The sequence below is a fragment of the Lathamus discolor genome, chromosome 6, assembly GCF_037157495.1.
Source record: "Lathamus discolor isolate bLatDis1 chromosome 6, bLatDis1.hap1, whole genome shotgun sequence".
In the NCBI taxonomy this organism is placed as follows: Eukaryota; Metazoa; Chordata; class Aves; order Psittaciformes; family Psittacidae; genus Lathamus; species Lathamus discolor.
Window position 1 is genome coordinate 67303694 of NC_088889.1, and position 13641 is coordinate 67317334.

Sequence of the window (13641 nt, forward strand, 5' to 3'; positions counted from 1 at the left end):
TCTTGTGCTCTGTGGTTTATAGCTTCCAAGCAGTATCAGCATTCCTCCTCTTGAATTTACTCCGAAGTCTGTCTGCCCTGCAGATCTTAATCACGTCTGTGCACAGTGCCTGATGGGATTTCTGACCCTATCTGTGACCTCCACACTGAGATTTATTTGTATTCTTAATGCAGAGGAAAATTAATAGACACATTCTCTGTTAGATCAATCATTTCTGAGCTTGTGAACTTTGAAATGTAGGAGCAATGATTTGTGGCTGTGATAGTCATCACATACACAGCAGGATATACAGAATATAACATTTGTTGAATGAGATCTTGTATTAAAGTGGAGTTCTACCTAGAAAAGTGTGTATATGGAATTCATTCCACAGCAAAGGTTGTTAATTTTGATAATGAATTTTAGTTATGATTTATGCAATAAAGAATGCCTCTCTGAAATAAAGGAAGGTGCTGTTGATAACAAACCTTTAGTAGATAACACTTTAAGGTCTTTTTTGATGCTGCCTTCCAAGCTTCCTAGGGAGGGCAGGTATATTTGTAGAGGCCACAGAAGGCATTGGGGTACCCAGTCAGTCCAGTAAAGTGATAATCTTTCAAACCATTTTGTACACTGATTTTAAAAAGCAAATAAACTGGCAGAGGTAGCAATGCATTTTATGGATTCAGAGACACAGATAAATCCTAAATTGTTATGAATGACAGGCTTCTTACAGAATTTAAAAATACACTCGTGATGTTAGCTTCTGAAAAGAAAACACAGTTTTTATTGGTTTTTTGGTTTTTGTCATTATTGAGGTTAGACAATCTACATTTTGCTCATTCTAGTTAGAAGAAAGCTCAGTCCCTCTTCAGTACCCTCTTCCTTAGGAGCCGGAGTCTTGACATGACCACATCCCAGTCTGCATAGGCACCTTCTAGGTGACGAGTCACTTCTGAACCCGATGGGTAGCTTTGGCGACCATGAAGCACACGCCAGTTATCAAATGTCAGTATGTCTCCTGTAAAGAGATGTTTAATATTTGGTGTGTTATAGTTGATTCCTTCAGACAGATAACATCGAGATAGACTTCTATAGTCAGTTAGGGAGCAATAATTTAAAGCAGCTCGGCTGGAGATACACAGCAATGACACAGTAATTTTAATCTAGCTGGTCATTCTCAACTAGAGAGGAAATGTCCCTTTCAATCTCTGCTCCTTGTCTAGTATAACCAGGAGTGGTAGGGGAGTCCATGCTGAGAAAAGCAGGCCTTGAAGGGAAAGGCAACTACAGGAAGGAAAAAAAGGGTGAAAGCCAGTCTGGTATTATTGATCAGTCTGGTATTATTCATACTATACACGTCCTTCATTGCTATCCTCCTCAGGAAATCTCTGCGAGAACAAAGTCAAGCTGAAAGTTAGGAATTCGCATCATGAAGGCTAGCATGCCATTTTAATTTTTCTCCTTTGTGTTCCACTGTTATGATGAATCTCCATTTAAATATCCTTATAGTATGTCTCCCCTTCTCCCCCTCACCTCTACCACCATTTTGGTGCATTAACTGATGGGGTAGATCATACTAATACTAATATGATGTACTTTGGTTTATTATTTATAGTGTGAACTTATAAATTGTTTTATTTCATGTTCGCAATAGAAGAAGATTTATTTCCTCATCGACATTTTAAAGACACTGTCATCATAGTACATGAAGCAGTCAGATACACTAATGAATTTACTTTTGTAGCATCTTTTGAGAGATGAGGGACTATTCATATCTTTATTTTATAGCTGGGGAATGAAAGAACAGAGATTAAGGCCAAAGTAGTTAAATAGATGCTCAGACTTTAATGAGTAAGGGGCATTTTCACAGCATGTTTTATGTTCAAAGCACAGCCCTGTACAAGTCGAGCTGAAGTTTAGAGCACTAAGCACATCTGCAAATCTGCCTCCAGATGTCTTGCATGGGCCACCCAGAAGAAGCAGCACAGCAGGGTGGCTAAGCAAAGACAAATACTGGCACTGCTCAGCTTCCTTCAGCATTATGCACATTGTGCATCTGTATCATCGTCCAGATGTTCTGCAGTTCCTGCAGCCATTGGGAAGGTGCCCCCATTGGGAAGGTGCCCCACGAACATGCCCCTATTGAGAAGGTGCCCCACTAGCAAAGTGTCATAACCACCACAACCACCTCCATATCATTTGGCTTAATGTCCATACTCTGCGTCAAGTGGAGCAGAGGAAAAAGTATGTGATTGTGTATCATTTAATGAACAGGCACTGAACTGGGGTGGCACAGCAGCCTTACACCTGGTATTTCTCATATGTGGTATTACTGATATGACAAGTTGCAATTTCCTATGCATATGGGGTTTTGATGTAGTATAAAGATACATTGGACTCATCAATAGGCAGACTGTTGTGTTGTGTGCTGTCCCTCCCTGCCTTTTTTTTTTTTTTATCTTTTCTTTTATAGTGTAGCAATATCAAAAGAAATCTGTGAGATGAATGTAAAGACACGGTATGAAATACCATAGGTACTGGAAGGACTGAAGTCTCCTCTCAGTACCAGTGCTAACAGTGCTCAAGGGTTTTGAGTGCTAGGAAAAATATTTGCAAAATCATTGCAAGGAGAAGCAACTTACTGACCTGGTTTCAGCTTGTGAGTAAATTTGAGCTCTGCACTGTTTAATAAATCATTGAATTCCTTTAGAGCTGCATAAAACGGCCTCACTCTTTCAGCTGGTATGTCAAACACTGTGTCTCTTGTTGCATTATTATAATTGATGCGAACTGCTTGGCCTCTGGAATCCACACTAGGAAACAGAGAAGGAAAGGAAAAGGCATGTATTATGTTACTGAAACACTTTAAGATGGTTAAACAACATCTGCACTCTCCTGCTGGGATTTCAGTATGTTTCTATAGTGAAATTCAGATTATTATTGCATTGGATTTTATAATTAAGCCTAATTAAGGATAATCAGGAGAAAATGTAGAGATTTAATTAACTCAAAATTATATTTTCTATAATCTTTAATTGTAGAATCATAAGCTTTTTAAATTCAGAAGAGATTATAAACATTTGCATTTGATCTTTTTCTAGCATATAGCTCTTCATCTAATTGCTTCAAAACCAAAACCACGTAAATCTCCAGCCCCCCCACATATAACTACAGACCAAGTTAAACCAGTGTTTCCCCACAAGGTGGCAGGAGCAGACAAAACTCGCCGTGCAAAAGGGGTTTTATTTTTCCATGTTGAAACTGCTCACTCTATAATCCTTTGTTTACATTGCACAGCAAAATCACAGTAGTCCCTCCCAACATCTGTATAATCTACAGCAATAGAGGACAGGATCTGATACGCCTGAGGATTTTGTTGCTTCAGCTTATTGCATGCATGAAATCCATCTACAACTTCAGTTTCACCTCCTGTGGCTGTTTGCTTTATACAGTGGAGAAATTGAACCTGGAAAAAATTAACACCTCATTATAAACAAGAATTAGCTTGCATATTTAACAGTTCATTAGTATCAGTTCCCTTATATCTGTGGTTCTGGCTTTTTGGTAGAGTTTGGTTTTCAGTGAAAGACTGAGTTCCCATAGCTGCAGCTTCACTGCACTCTGCCACCACTATCACAAAGGCAGAAAATTAAAGCAGCATGTTCATAAATCCATCCCATGTGGCCTGTCTTCTAATGCTTGCAACCTGCGAGTCAACTGCGAAGCTCTGTTCTCACTTCTGTCCTTTGAGTCCCTCTTTCTGGCAGTCATGTAATTTTAAATGCAGTCTTATCTCGACAAGGAGGATTAGCTTTCTCTTGCAGAAACAAAACCTGCTGTGAATTATCTGCTTACAGCAGGGGAAAGGTGGCTGTCATAGAAGGCAACAGGCCCAGTACCTCTATGATAAAATAGGATCAAGACAGTTTCGTTTCATTTCGCAGTGAAATTGCCAAGGTGTAAGAGGGAACAGAAAGCCTAAATTGGGCTCTGGGTGGCACCAGTGTAAATCTGAGCTACAGACTCAAGCGGCAAAACTCCCCGTGGTGTTAGAGAGTCCAGCTCACACAAAGTGCAACCACTCATCTTGGCCAAACACACAAAACACATCTGTTCTACCAATGGTAGCAGCTTCACCTTTCCTTTCCATGATGGTGAACTATTTCTGAGACCATTAGGAGGAAAAAACCCAACTAAACAAACAAACAAAAAAACCACCAGAAAAGCAATAAAACACTACCCCCCCCCCCCCCCCCCAAGAAACACAATACAAAACCAACCCAAAACAAACAAAATGGGAGGAGAAAAAGGAGCAGAGAACAGGCTTCATCCCAGAATCACCTCACCAGCTAGACCTGCAGACTTTGATGATGGTGATGAAGGGGGAAATTGAAATAGCTGACAGTAGAGAAGGAGGACTTGTTGGAAAGGACATATCTAGTTAAATCATGTGATGAAGCAGCTTTCTGCCCTTGTGCCATGCTCCTTTTAGCCAATAAGCTTGGGGCATGGGGTCTCAGGGCTCCCACTGAAGAGAGCACATGGCAACAAGCTCTTTTCTTTTGTGGCCTCATCTGGCCTTGCATCGGGGGGGCACAGATCGGCAGTGCTAAGGAGGGCTGCAGTAATGTACTTCATGGAAAATAACTCTGGAAAAGTTCAAAGGGATAATTCAGTTTACATTCTAGAGAGCTAATATTTGTGCTAGATCTAATCATCAGTTGTTTGTTGCTTTGATTGGGTTTTAATCAGGATCTCTCATGGAAAAATAGTTGCCAGATCAAAACCTAGGAAATCCTAAAACCATTTTTATGGGACAGTTCTGAAGCTAATTGTCATCCATTTAAAACCATTTCTTCAAATATTTGTAAGAGATACATCTTAAGAGTTCAGAATAATGTTCAAAATAATTCAATGTACTTTAATACTTTTATTTCTTACAAGCACATTAGAATGAGAAAGGTTATGTTCTTCTAATATTTCATAGCAGAGAGTGGGCTTCGGCACAGATAAGACAATGAGGTAATTCACATCTGCTCTCTATTAATGAAGTCCTGTTCCATTCTTACTCCACATTAATGGACCAGTATCTGAATGATTTTAAAAGGTGATGTTAGTGTGAAGTATTTCGTACTTGTGGATAAATCACATTGGCTTTTTGTTTAATTATAGAAACAACAGATAGATATAAAGTATTCCACAAGACTAGAAGGGGAAGTTTTATAGATGCAGACTTTTCCAGGGTTATCTTTGTTCCTTTGTACTTGTTCCTACTCCTTTCCAGATTTACGATGAATGTGCATTAGACTTTAATGTGACAGGGACTAGGTGAAAACATATTGTCTGTGGTTGTTGTCCAGCTTTACAGAATGCCCCTTTTTTTGTCTGTTATGAAATGGCAAATAAATGTCTAATGTCAATCAATTCACAGAAAAGAGAATATAAAATCTTAATCATATGTATTCCCCTCCTGAGGTGAACAGATGAGTCTTGAAATGTCACAACTTGACTATAGCATTTAGACAAATAAATTTTTAAATATAGTGAAAGCAGTATCAAAGGCACATATAGGACACTCGTGTTTTCTCATATGGCGGTTATCTCAATATTCTATTAATTTCATTTAAAAATTGTGGGATACATAGTGGTTTTGTTATGCAGAACTTGCATCATAATGTATATCGTATAGGTCTTTGAGCACCCTGGTCTAGTGGAGGTTGTCCCTGCCTGTGGCAGGAGGCTGGAATTGGATAGGCTTTAAGGTCCCTTCCAACCCGAATCATTCTATCATTCTATGATATAGTGCATACCCATGTGTATATAAATTGTTATATGATTAATATATTGTTATGTTTACATTGCTCTTTTAAGACAAAATTCAGAATCACTGAACGCTAACCATATTTCATGCTATAAGAACATTTCCCTTTCTCTTTTGTGTTGTGAAGAAGTCAGTAGATTCACCTTACCCCAGGTGGATGCTGCAGAACAGGGTAATCAGTGTGAAAACATAGTTTCCCGGTTGTATAAGCTACATTGTTAGCATCTGCTTTGTCTTGCACTTGCCAAGTTGGTCTTTATAATGAAAGGGAAAAGAGATAACAGGTTAAAACAGCCAGCCAACATGCCAGACAGTACACATTGAAACTGTAAAATCACAGTATAAGAGTCATTACACCAAGGGACATCTGGCCCCAGTATAGTATCTAGGTATAGTATCTAGAAGAATAATGGCTTTCCACTGGCAGTACTTTGCTGAATGCAGGAATCAGCCAAAGACTCTAACCAAGAGGTGTCTGTCTGCTAGGTTAAATCATCATCTTATTACTGATGCTTCAGAAGTAAGGGCATGGAAGTTGGCCCATTTCCTTTAATCAGTGTCCCATTTTTCCCTGCCATGTGGAGCACTTTATCAATGAAATATGAAATTGTAAAAGGCTGTGTAAATTAAAAAATAAAAATATCTTAAAAGCTTTATATATATATTTATGTATACACATATAGAGAGAGACAGACTGTCCTTTGCAGGGGGACCTTTCCTGTAACTTCAAGACTTGCCACTAAAGGAAAAAGAACTTAATAGAAATTGTAGAATCCCAGACTGGTTTGGGTTGGAAAGGACCTTGAGGCTCATCCAGTTCCAACCCCCTGCAATGGGCAGGGACACCTTCCACTAGAGCAGGTTGCTCCAATCCCTGTCCAGCCTGGCCTTGAACACTGCCAGGGATGGGGCAGCCACAGCTTCTCTGGGCAACCTGTGCTGGGGCCTCACCACCCTCACAGGGAAGAACTTCTTCCCAATACATAATCCAGACTTCCACTCTGTCAGTTTAAAGTCATTCCCCCTTATCCTGTCACTAAAGGCCCTTGTCAGAAGTATTGATGAAAAAGTGCTAATGAAAGACTTTGTAGTTTCTTCTCTTTCTCTGACGCTCTTTCAAAGAACTACCCCCCTTTATTTTGTTATGTAGTTTCTGTCTTGAAATTTGACCAAATCGATTAAAACAGTTTACTGACAACTACAGGGGAAACAAACAAATGAAGTCTTAGTTTTATGACAAAGACATGAATACATCACATTGCAGCACAATCAAAATCTGTTTTGAATGACAACCCTGCAGGAGAATTTAAGACCAAGAAACACATGTTTTGCTTGTACAGAGTTCACATGATTGAAGACAGTCTTCAGCAGATGCATATTATAGGTGTAGACATTTGTCTGGAAAAGTCACCATATGCAGCCTATGTCATCACAGGAGCATAATGATTTAAAAGAAAATATAGGACTATAGACCAAATATATTATGTTTTGGATGGTGTGTGTCTAGCATGACTTCTAAACAATAGTTTAGGAAGAAAATAGGCTAAAGAGCATTCAGACCAAAATGGTTTTATACAATACAGAAACACTTTTGTTCTTGGAGTTCTATTTAGTATAGAAATAATGCAATATGCTAAAACAAAATTTTTTAAATTGCCGGGGGAAAACCCTATAGAATATTTGCAGATATGTTTTACTGACTGGGAAAAAGAATTTGTATTATTTGGTACAGCACATACTCATCAGTACATGACATCAGTACTCAGGCATGATAATTTCAACCATACTTCCATAGTCCCCTATTTTACAGCCAAAGCCCAGCCTACTATATCATCCTTGTCATTAGTGTTGAAGGCAGCTAAGTTCACTGTATCTTTAATTTAAAAGGCTCCCGTGTAACTTGATGGTTCTAAAACAAATTAACACATTTTAATTGTCTCATTTATATGCAATTTATGCAATTGCTAGAATAGTAGTACTTTATAATATCACTGTCAGGTTTTGCAAAAGCAATCGGTGCTTTCATCCTCTTTGCAAGAGGAGCTGGTCCCCAGTAGCTTTCCTTACACACAAGGAAGTTTTGGACAAAGCTCAAGTTACTGACTTGAAGTCAGAGATGCTAATAGGGAGCTCAGCACTGAATGTGACAAAAATCAACCTTACTTTGTCAGACTCAGCTCTCCCTCAGTCATGGGCAGAGCACAAAAGAAGTAATGGAAGTAAAGAAGGAAGAAAATGTGGGTAACATCAGAGGACTCTTGGCCCTTTGAAAGAGCAAAGTAGGGTGGAACAGTTTATGGTTTAGTAATTAGGGTCAGACTCCAACAGCAGTTGCTCAGGCTGATTGACAGAGGAGAAAATTTGGCACCAGGTAGGTGTAGTAATTTTTTTGCATTAAGTGGCAATGTGGGATCAGTCTCCCTGAGCAGAACACTGGTCTGCTTGGTACATCCTTAGCTTTGCAGCACCACTGCTCTAGAAACTTGAGTCACATGTGAATCATCTGGTCTTGCATGTTATGAAAAATCTGAGTCTCATTCATAAGAGCTGAAGCACTCTGAGAGGTGCAGATGTTTCAGCTATTTCAGTGGGGGTGCTGCCCCCCAAACGAAGCCCTTCGTGCCACCCCAAGCCCTGGAGAGAGCTTCAGAACAGCGGAGGAGCACAAGGTCTAGGGCATGAGAAGTCGGAGAAATTAATTGTGATATGGCTGGAGATCTTGTTAACGGAGTTGTGCCTCTGTAACATAAAGAAAAAGGTTAATTTGAAAGCATGGAACCCATTGTGGTGTTATATGGCTGAAACAGAGAATATTTCCACTTTTTACAGTAATGACATTTTAGGTAGCATGTACCAAACAGGCATTTAGACAAGAAAAGTGTCTTTTGTTTTCCCATGCGTCAGGGTTATAGTCATTGCTGTTATATTTCAGCTTAAAATTCATGGTCCTGTTGAGGTGATGTTTTATTTGGCAATCTTGCCAATTCCAAATGTATTCTTTTGTTTATCCTTTTTTTTTTTAATCCTTTTTGGTAGGCCTTGTATTTGTCTGCTAGCAGAACAGCAAGGGAATTACCTAAAGTTATTATTTATTACAGTTATAAAAACCACCTCAGAGTTGGATGTAAGAAATGTATTTCTGTTTTAAAGGTGAAGAGATGGACTGTAAAATGCTGCTCTAAGTCTGTTGTTAAGACTGAAACCTCAGTGTTTTGCTACTGTGAGAAATATGTAAAACTAAGACCAGGCACTATAATAACTAAAGCTGAAAACAAAACAATTTAAATCAGGAAAAATGATACTGTAAAGAAAGAAGTCTTTTCTTTCTAAAATTTTTAGGCTGGGTTCCAGCTATACATGGTGAAAAAAATAAGCAATTTGTTCCTTATAAAAGATTTACCCTCTCCAAATATCCAAAAATAAAGCAAAACCATTAAAGGCTTTTTCAAGACTTCATGTAATGAATTACACATTTAACAGCACTGGGTTGTTAAGCTGTTGGAATACAGTTCTGTAACTGATTTCTGATACGTTTAGCATGTTACCACTTCATACACGTTTGTGCTAAAACATTTGAAACTAGTTTTGTGACATATTTTTTAAAAAATACTTTGTGGATGGTTTCTTGAACCGCTACACATAACAATACAAAGTTTATGCACCATCCTGCTTGTATTTTCCAGTATTTTAGGATTTCCTCCCTCTTCCCAGGGCCTAAAGAGTCATGCAAGCTTTTGCAAGATGTTTCCCATAGACTTCATCCGAGGCCAGGAGAACTCGATGGCACCGGTAGGCAGTGTCCTTCTAAGGACTCAAGAAAGCTTTCTATCAAGGCTCATCTATTGAGGTAAGAAATTCATCTTGTACATCTCCTGGACAGGATAATTGTGCTGTGCAGCTTGAATAGGTGTGCTTTTGTATAGTCTTAACAAAGGCATCCTTGCAGTGCATCTTGGAGACAGCTAAATGATGTCTGAACTGGAGATGCAAAGGCCAAGATGTAAGGAATGTCACACTTGCCCTAAATAAGCTCATAGGTCTGGCTCCAAACTCCAAAGCAGGCTGCCTTTGTATGTACAGTTAATTTCTCTCCTTTCAAGTTAGCAAGGTAGTCTGAAAAAGAAAGTGTCTTCAACAGTTCTGGTTCCTTCTCCAAAAGTCTTGGCTCTGCTAATATGTGCATTGTATCATACACATCCTATCCCTTTTATAACTGCCCTTCCTTTAGCACCGGCAGAGACACTCTTGTTTTCAGACCTGGACCTTGGCCTGTACATAGCTTGTTGACTTCACCCTGTGGCAGAGCTGGCTTTTGTTACTTGAAATCCAGACTAGTCTGCAAAACTGGCCTTTAGATGTCAGGCTCTCTTTGATTTTATGCTCTTCAGATTTTAATTTAATATTGCAAAATCAACCTAATCATACACAGAAACATAATTAGCAACTGTCAAATGACCTAGAGTAAATCTAACCATGGTGACTTAATTGGGATGATGTAAACCAGACTTCAAGACTTTCCAAAACTACAGCTGTGTTAAAAAAGCAAAAAAGGAAAAAAACCTTGAACTCAACTAACCTAAATATTCCTACTAAGTATATTTTCTTTTAAAAGCAGAATTCATAAGCAATTGGAAAACTTCCACAACATTGAAGTCCTCTTTCTGCAGCCTAATAAATACATGAACTAGCAAATAGGTTTTGGAAAAGCAAGGAGACTTGCAGCCTTTCATCATTCCTTTATTGTGAACCCTAATAGTTAAGGAAATGTAAAATTAAGGTTTAATCAACACCAAGAGTAAAACTGATTTAAACAGTGAGAAGAGCTCTAACCATTACTTGCTCAAATGGTTTAGACCAAGGTCACATTTCAACCTTGACCTTGTGTGAAACTTTAATGGGCAGGAGGCTCTTTGTAGGATATAAAGACTTTTAAATGTATATGTGTATACATAGATATCAATGACTCAGAACTCATCCTGACAAACTACTTCTATTGAAAACGTCTATTAATAGATTAAACATTCATTCAAGCTGACTTCAAACAAGGTGAAGTATTTATTAGTCATTCCTGTTTATAATTGCGCTAGGGAAGAGTCAGTGAGGGGCAAGAGTAACTTTTTTTTCAATTGGAAAAAAACTCATTTTGAAGTCTCCCTAGAACAGCCTTGGGACCTGAACTTAGATTAGGAAAGTGTATTCTAACAGTTTATGCACATTTATACAGTAAAAGACTTTTCAGTCTCTGTTAAACATAGCAGAGTTATCACAAGCTGGATGTTGCAGACAGCTTCTAACAGACACTTGGCAGTCATTTTAAACAGAGAGGAGGATGAGGCAGAGTACCAGGCGGAGTGTAGATTTTGTGTTAATATTACAATGCTGCTGAGTTGAATAGCAAAACCTTTTGAATACCTTATTGAAAAGCATGTTACAGTGCTCAGCAGATGAGCAATAGGTGTAACACAGTGGGCTGCCACATTGAGAAAGTTAGTCTAGAAGATATAAAGATATTTTTCAGTTTTAGGATTGAGGAACTTCTTCTAGATTGAGTTCCTCATCCCTGAAACCCAGGCAAAAAACTAAGGGTTTTGTTGTAACCCAGGCACAAACCTGTGGTATATGTTGAAGAGGCTGTATGGGGGGTTTTGGTTGTTATTTAGGTTTGGGGGGATTTTCCCCTCTCCCCTGAGCTATTTTGGAGATACATAGTATTTTCTTTTAGGGGAATGCTTCAACAAAGAACCAACATTTTTTCGTCTTATCTGGGGTTTGCTTTATTTGTTCCTAATTCAAAATGCTTGTGCAGCTGTTTGGGTACAGACAGGACAAAGGTTTCACCCTTCAGGTACTGAGGAAAGCTGTGAAACATCCTCAGATATGGTCAGGATTGGATACCCCTAAGAATTATCTTGTATCTGTAATTAGGATCATGTCAAAACAGAAATCGAAAGCAGCAGTGTTTTCATAATGATGCAAGTTTTAAATTGAGACCATAGTAGACTGCTAAAGGCAGAAGTGCTTGACATTAGGAATGCTTTTAGTGGTAGAAAATGCGTAGCACTGGATGAGGTTTCTGAGTTGAGCAAGGGACTCTGCTCCCATGTACTTCAGTAGGATTAACCTGACTGAATCCCAGTTGACTTTTCCTTCTGGCACAGTAAGCAGAAAGAGGAAGCCACACCTTAATAAAAATACATTATCTTAACTAGCCCGGTACATTTATAGATTACTCAAGCATCCTAGCTTGAAGAAGGGACATTTTTGATCACCTTCCTCCCCTTCACCTCACCATTAACATTCTGAGTTAATGTAATTTTCCTGGTATCACAGTGCACTCTTACCACCCTCACCTGCGTCACATATTGCAGCAGGGCCTATATATGCCTTCAGACAGGAGTCTTAAGGGGAGAAAATATTTCCACCTAACTTGAGGTTTTTCACCCACTTCTGTTTGTTTAACTGTTGGCTTTTGGGTTTCAGACAAAGGAGGAGACACTGGTTACGTGAATAAGGAAACATAGTTTGTTTCCTTATTCTATGAACAAGAGGTAAATCCAGCTTGTCATCTTTTATTCCATTATAGGGGAAAAGGGACCTTTTCATATCTGAAACCCTGAATGTTCTGGGTTTGGTAGCTATTCAGGCATCAAGAAATCGCAATTATGTTTAAATGCTCCAGCTAGTTTGTCGAAGTGTTACTGGCTATTTTTATGACTCTTTTTTTCTTCTTTTTTTTTTTCTTTTTTTTTTTTCTTTTTTTCTTTTTTCTTTTTCTTTTTTTTTTTTTTTGGGGGGGGGCGGACAAAGGGAGACAAAGCATGCATCCAAGTAATAAGGTTTTTTATATACATTGTAAAAAATCATCCCAACAGCTGGGGGTAAGAGACAGGGCAACATGTCAGCTACTAAGACTGCTCCTTCACTTAGCTACATGGAGGTCACCGACCCAGTTCAGCAAGACCTGAGCTACCATGGTCATTTTTTTACTCAGGTAAAAAATGCTTGAGGAGTTGAGGTTCAGTTTATCACCTCTTAGCATCAGAAGGATGTTTTACAAGTTCCTGCTTGCTCTCCTGCAGTCTGAGCAATTACTTCTGGATAAAAAGCAGTCTTAAAAAATGCCTGCTGGGACTGGCTGGGGCTTTCCAGAGTAGACTCAGTTGGAAGCAGGGAATGGATACCCTGTCCACCTCCTCAATGACGGGAGGCTCAATAACATGTGTCTTACCTATTTCCATGACTTGAAATCAGGCTAAGAAGAAGTTTCAGTACAGATAACTTCCTTTTTTCAAAAGGGCACTGGATTAAAGGATTTTTTATTTTGTTCTATGGTGTAGATAAGTACTGCTATCTTGTGGTTATCTTTTATTTGCCATCATCTCTTTTTAGGCATTTTTCCTTCTCTCAGCAGTTACAGTTGCTGTTCTTTACATACCCTGCCTATCACAGCAAAACAATCTTCTCACACAAACTCTTGACAACACATTTTCTAATATGCAGAGAAAAAAAAATAAATCAGCTTTTCTTAATTAAATCCACAAAACAGGTCCAGCAAGCTGAAGTGAAGGACATTAAAGCTGGTTACATAGCCAACAAAGCAGGGATATTAAAAACAAACTCACCCATAAAAAGTGAGACGCAGAAACCCAATCCTGTGGCCAAGTTTAATCAACTCTCCCTGCCTAGTAGCAGCTCCTGTTAGTATCACGATTCCTACTTTCTTTAAGGTGCACAGCCACCTGTAGGCACTTTCATCATTGTATATGATTTCTTCAAAAGACATTTTGGGAAGTTGCAGGTCGGAGCCCCAGTACTGATGTTCTGAAAGGGAAGAAATA

The 13641-nt window shown here is 38.8% G+C and overlaps 1 protein-coding gene across 2 annotated transcripts in view; it reads right to left on the reverse strand.

Annotated features, from left to right (window-relative positions):
* Window positions 1-738: 738 nt before the first annotated feature.
* BBOX1 (gamma-butyrobetaine hydroxylase 1) overlaps window positions 739-13641 on the reverse strand; it is a 28342-nt gene continuing 15439 nt past the window's right edge. Inside the window, exons 4-8 of one of the 2 annotated variants that reach the window (XM_065683373.1) lie at window positions 13426-13624; window positions 5952-6057; window positions 3252-3448; window positions 2629-2795; window positions 739-1000 (exon numbers count right to left, since the gene is read on the reverse strand). In XM_065683373.1, coding sequence (XP_065539445.1) covers window positions 840-1000; window positions 2629-2795; window positions 3252-3448; window positions 5952-6057; window positions 13426-13624 — 830 coding nt within the window. In that variant the 3' untranslated portion in view covers window positions 739-839. The remainder of the gene's footprint in view (window positions 1001-2628; window positions 2796-3251; window positions 3449-5951; window positions 6058-13425; window positions 13625-13641) is intronic. The other variant, XM_065683374.1, reaches the window with a different exon arrangement.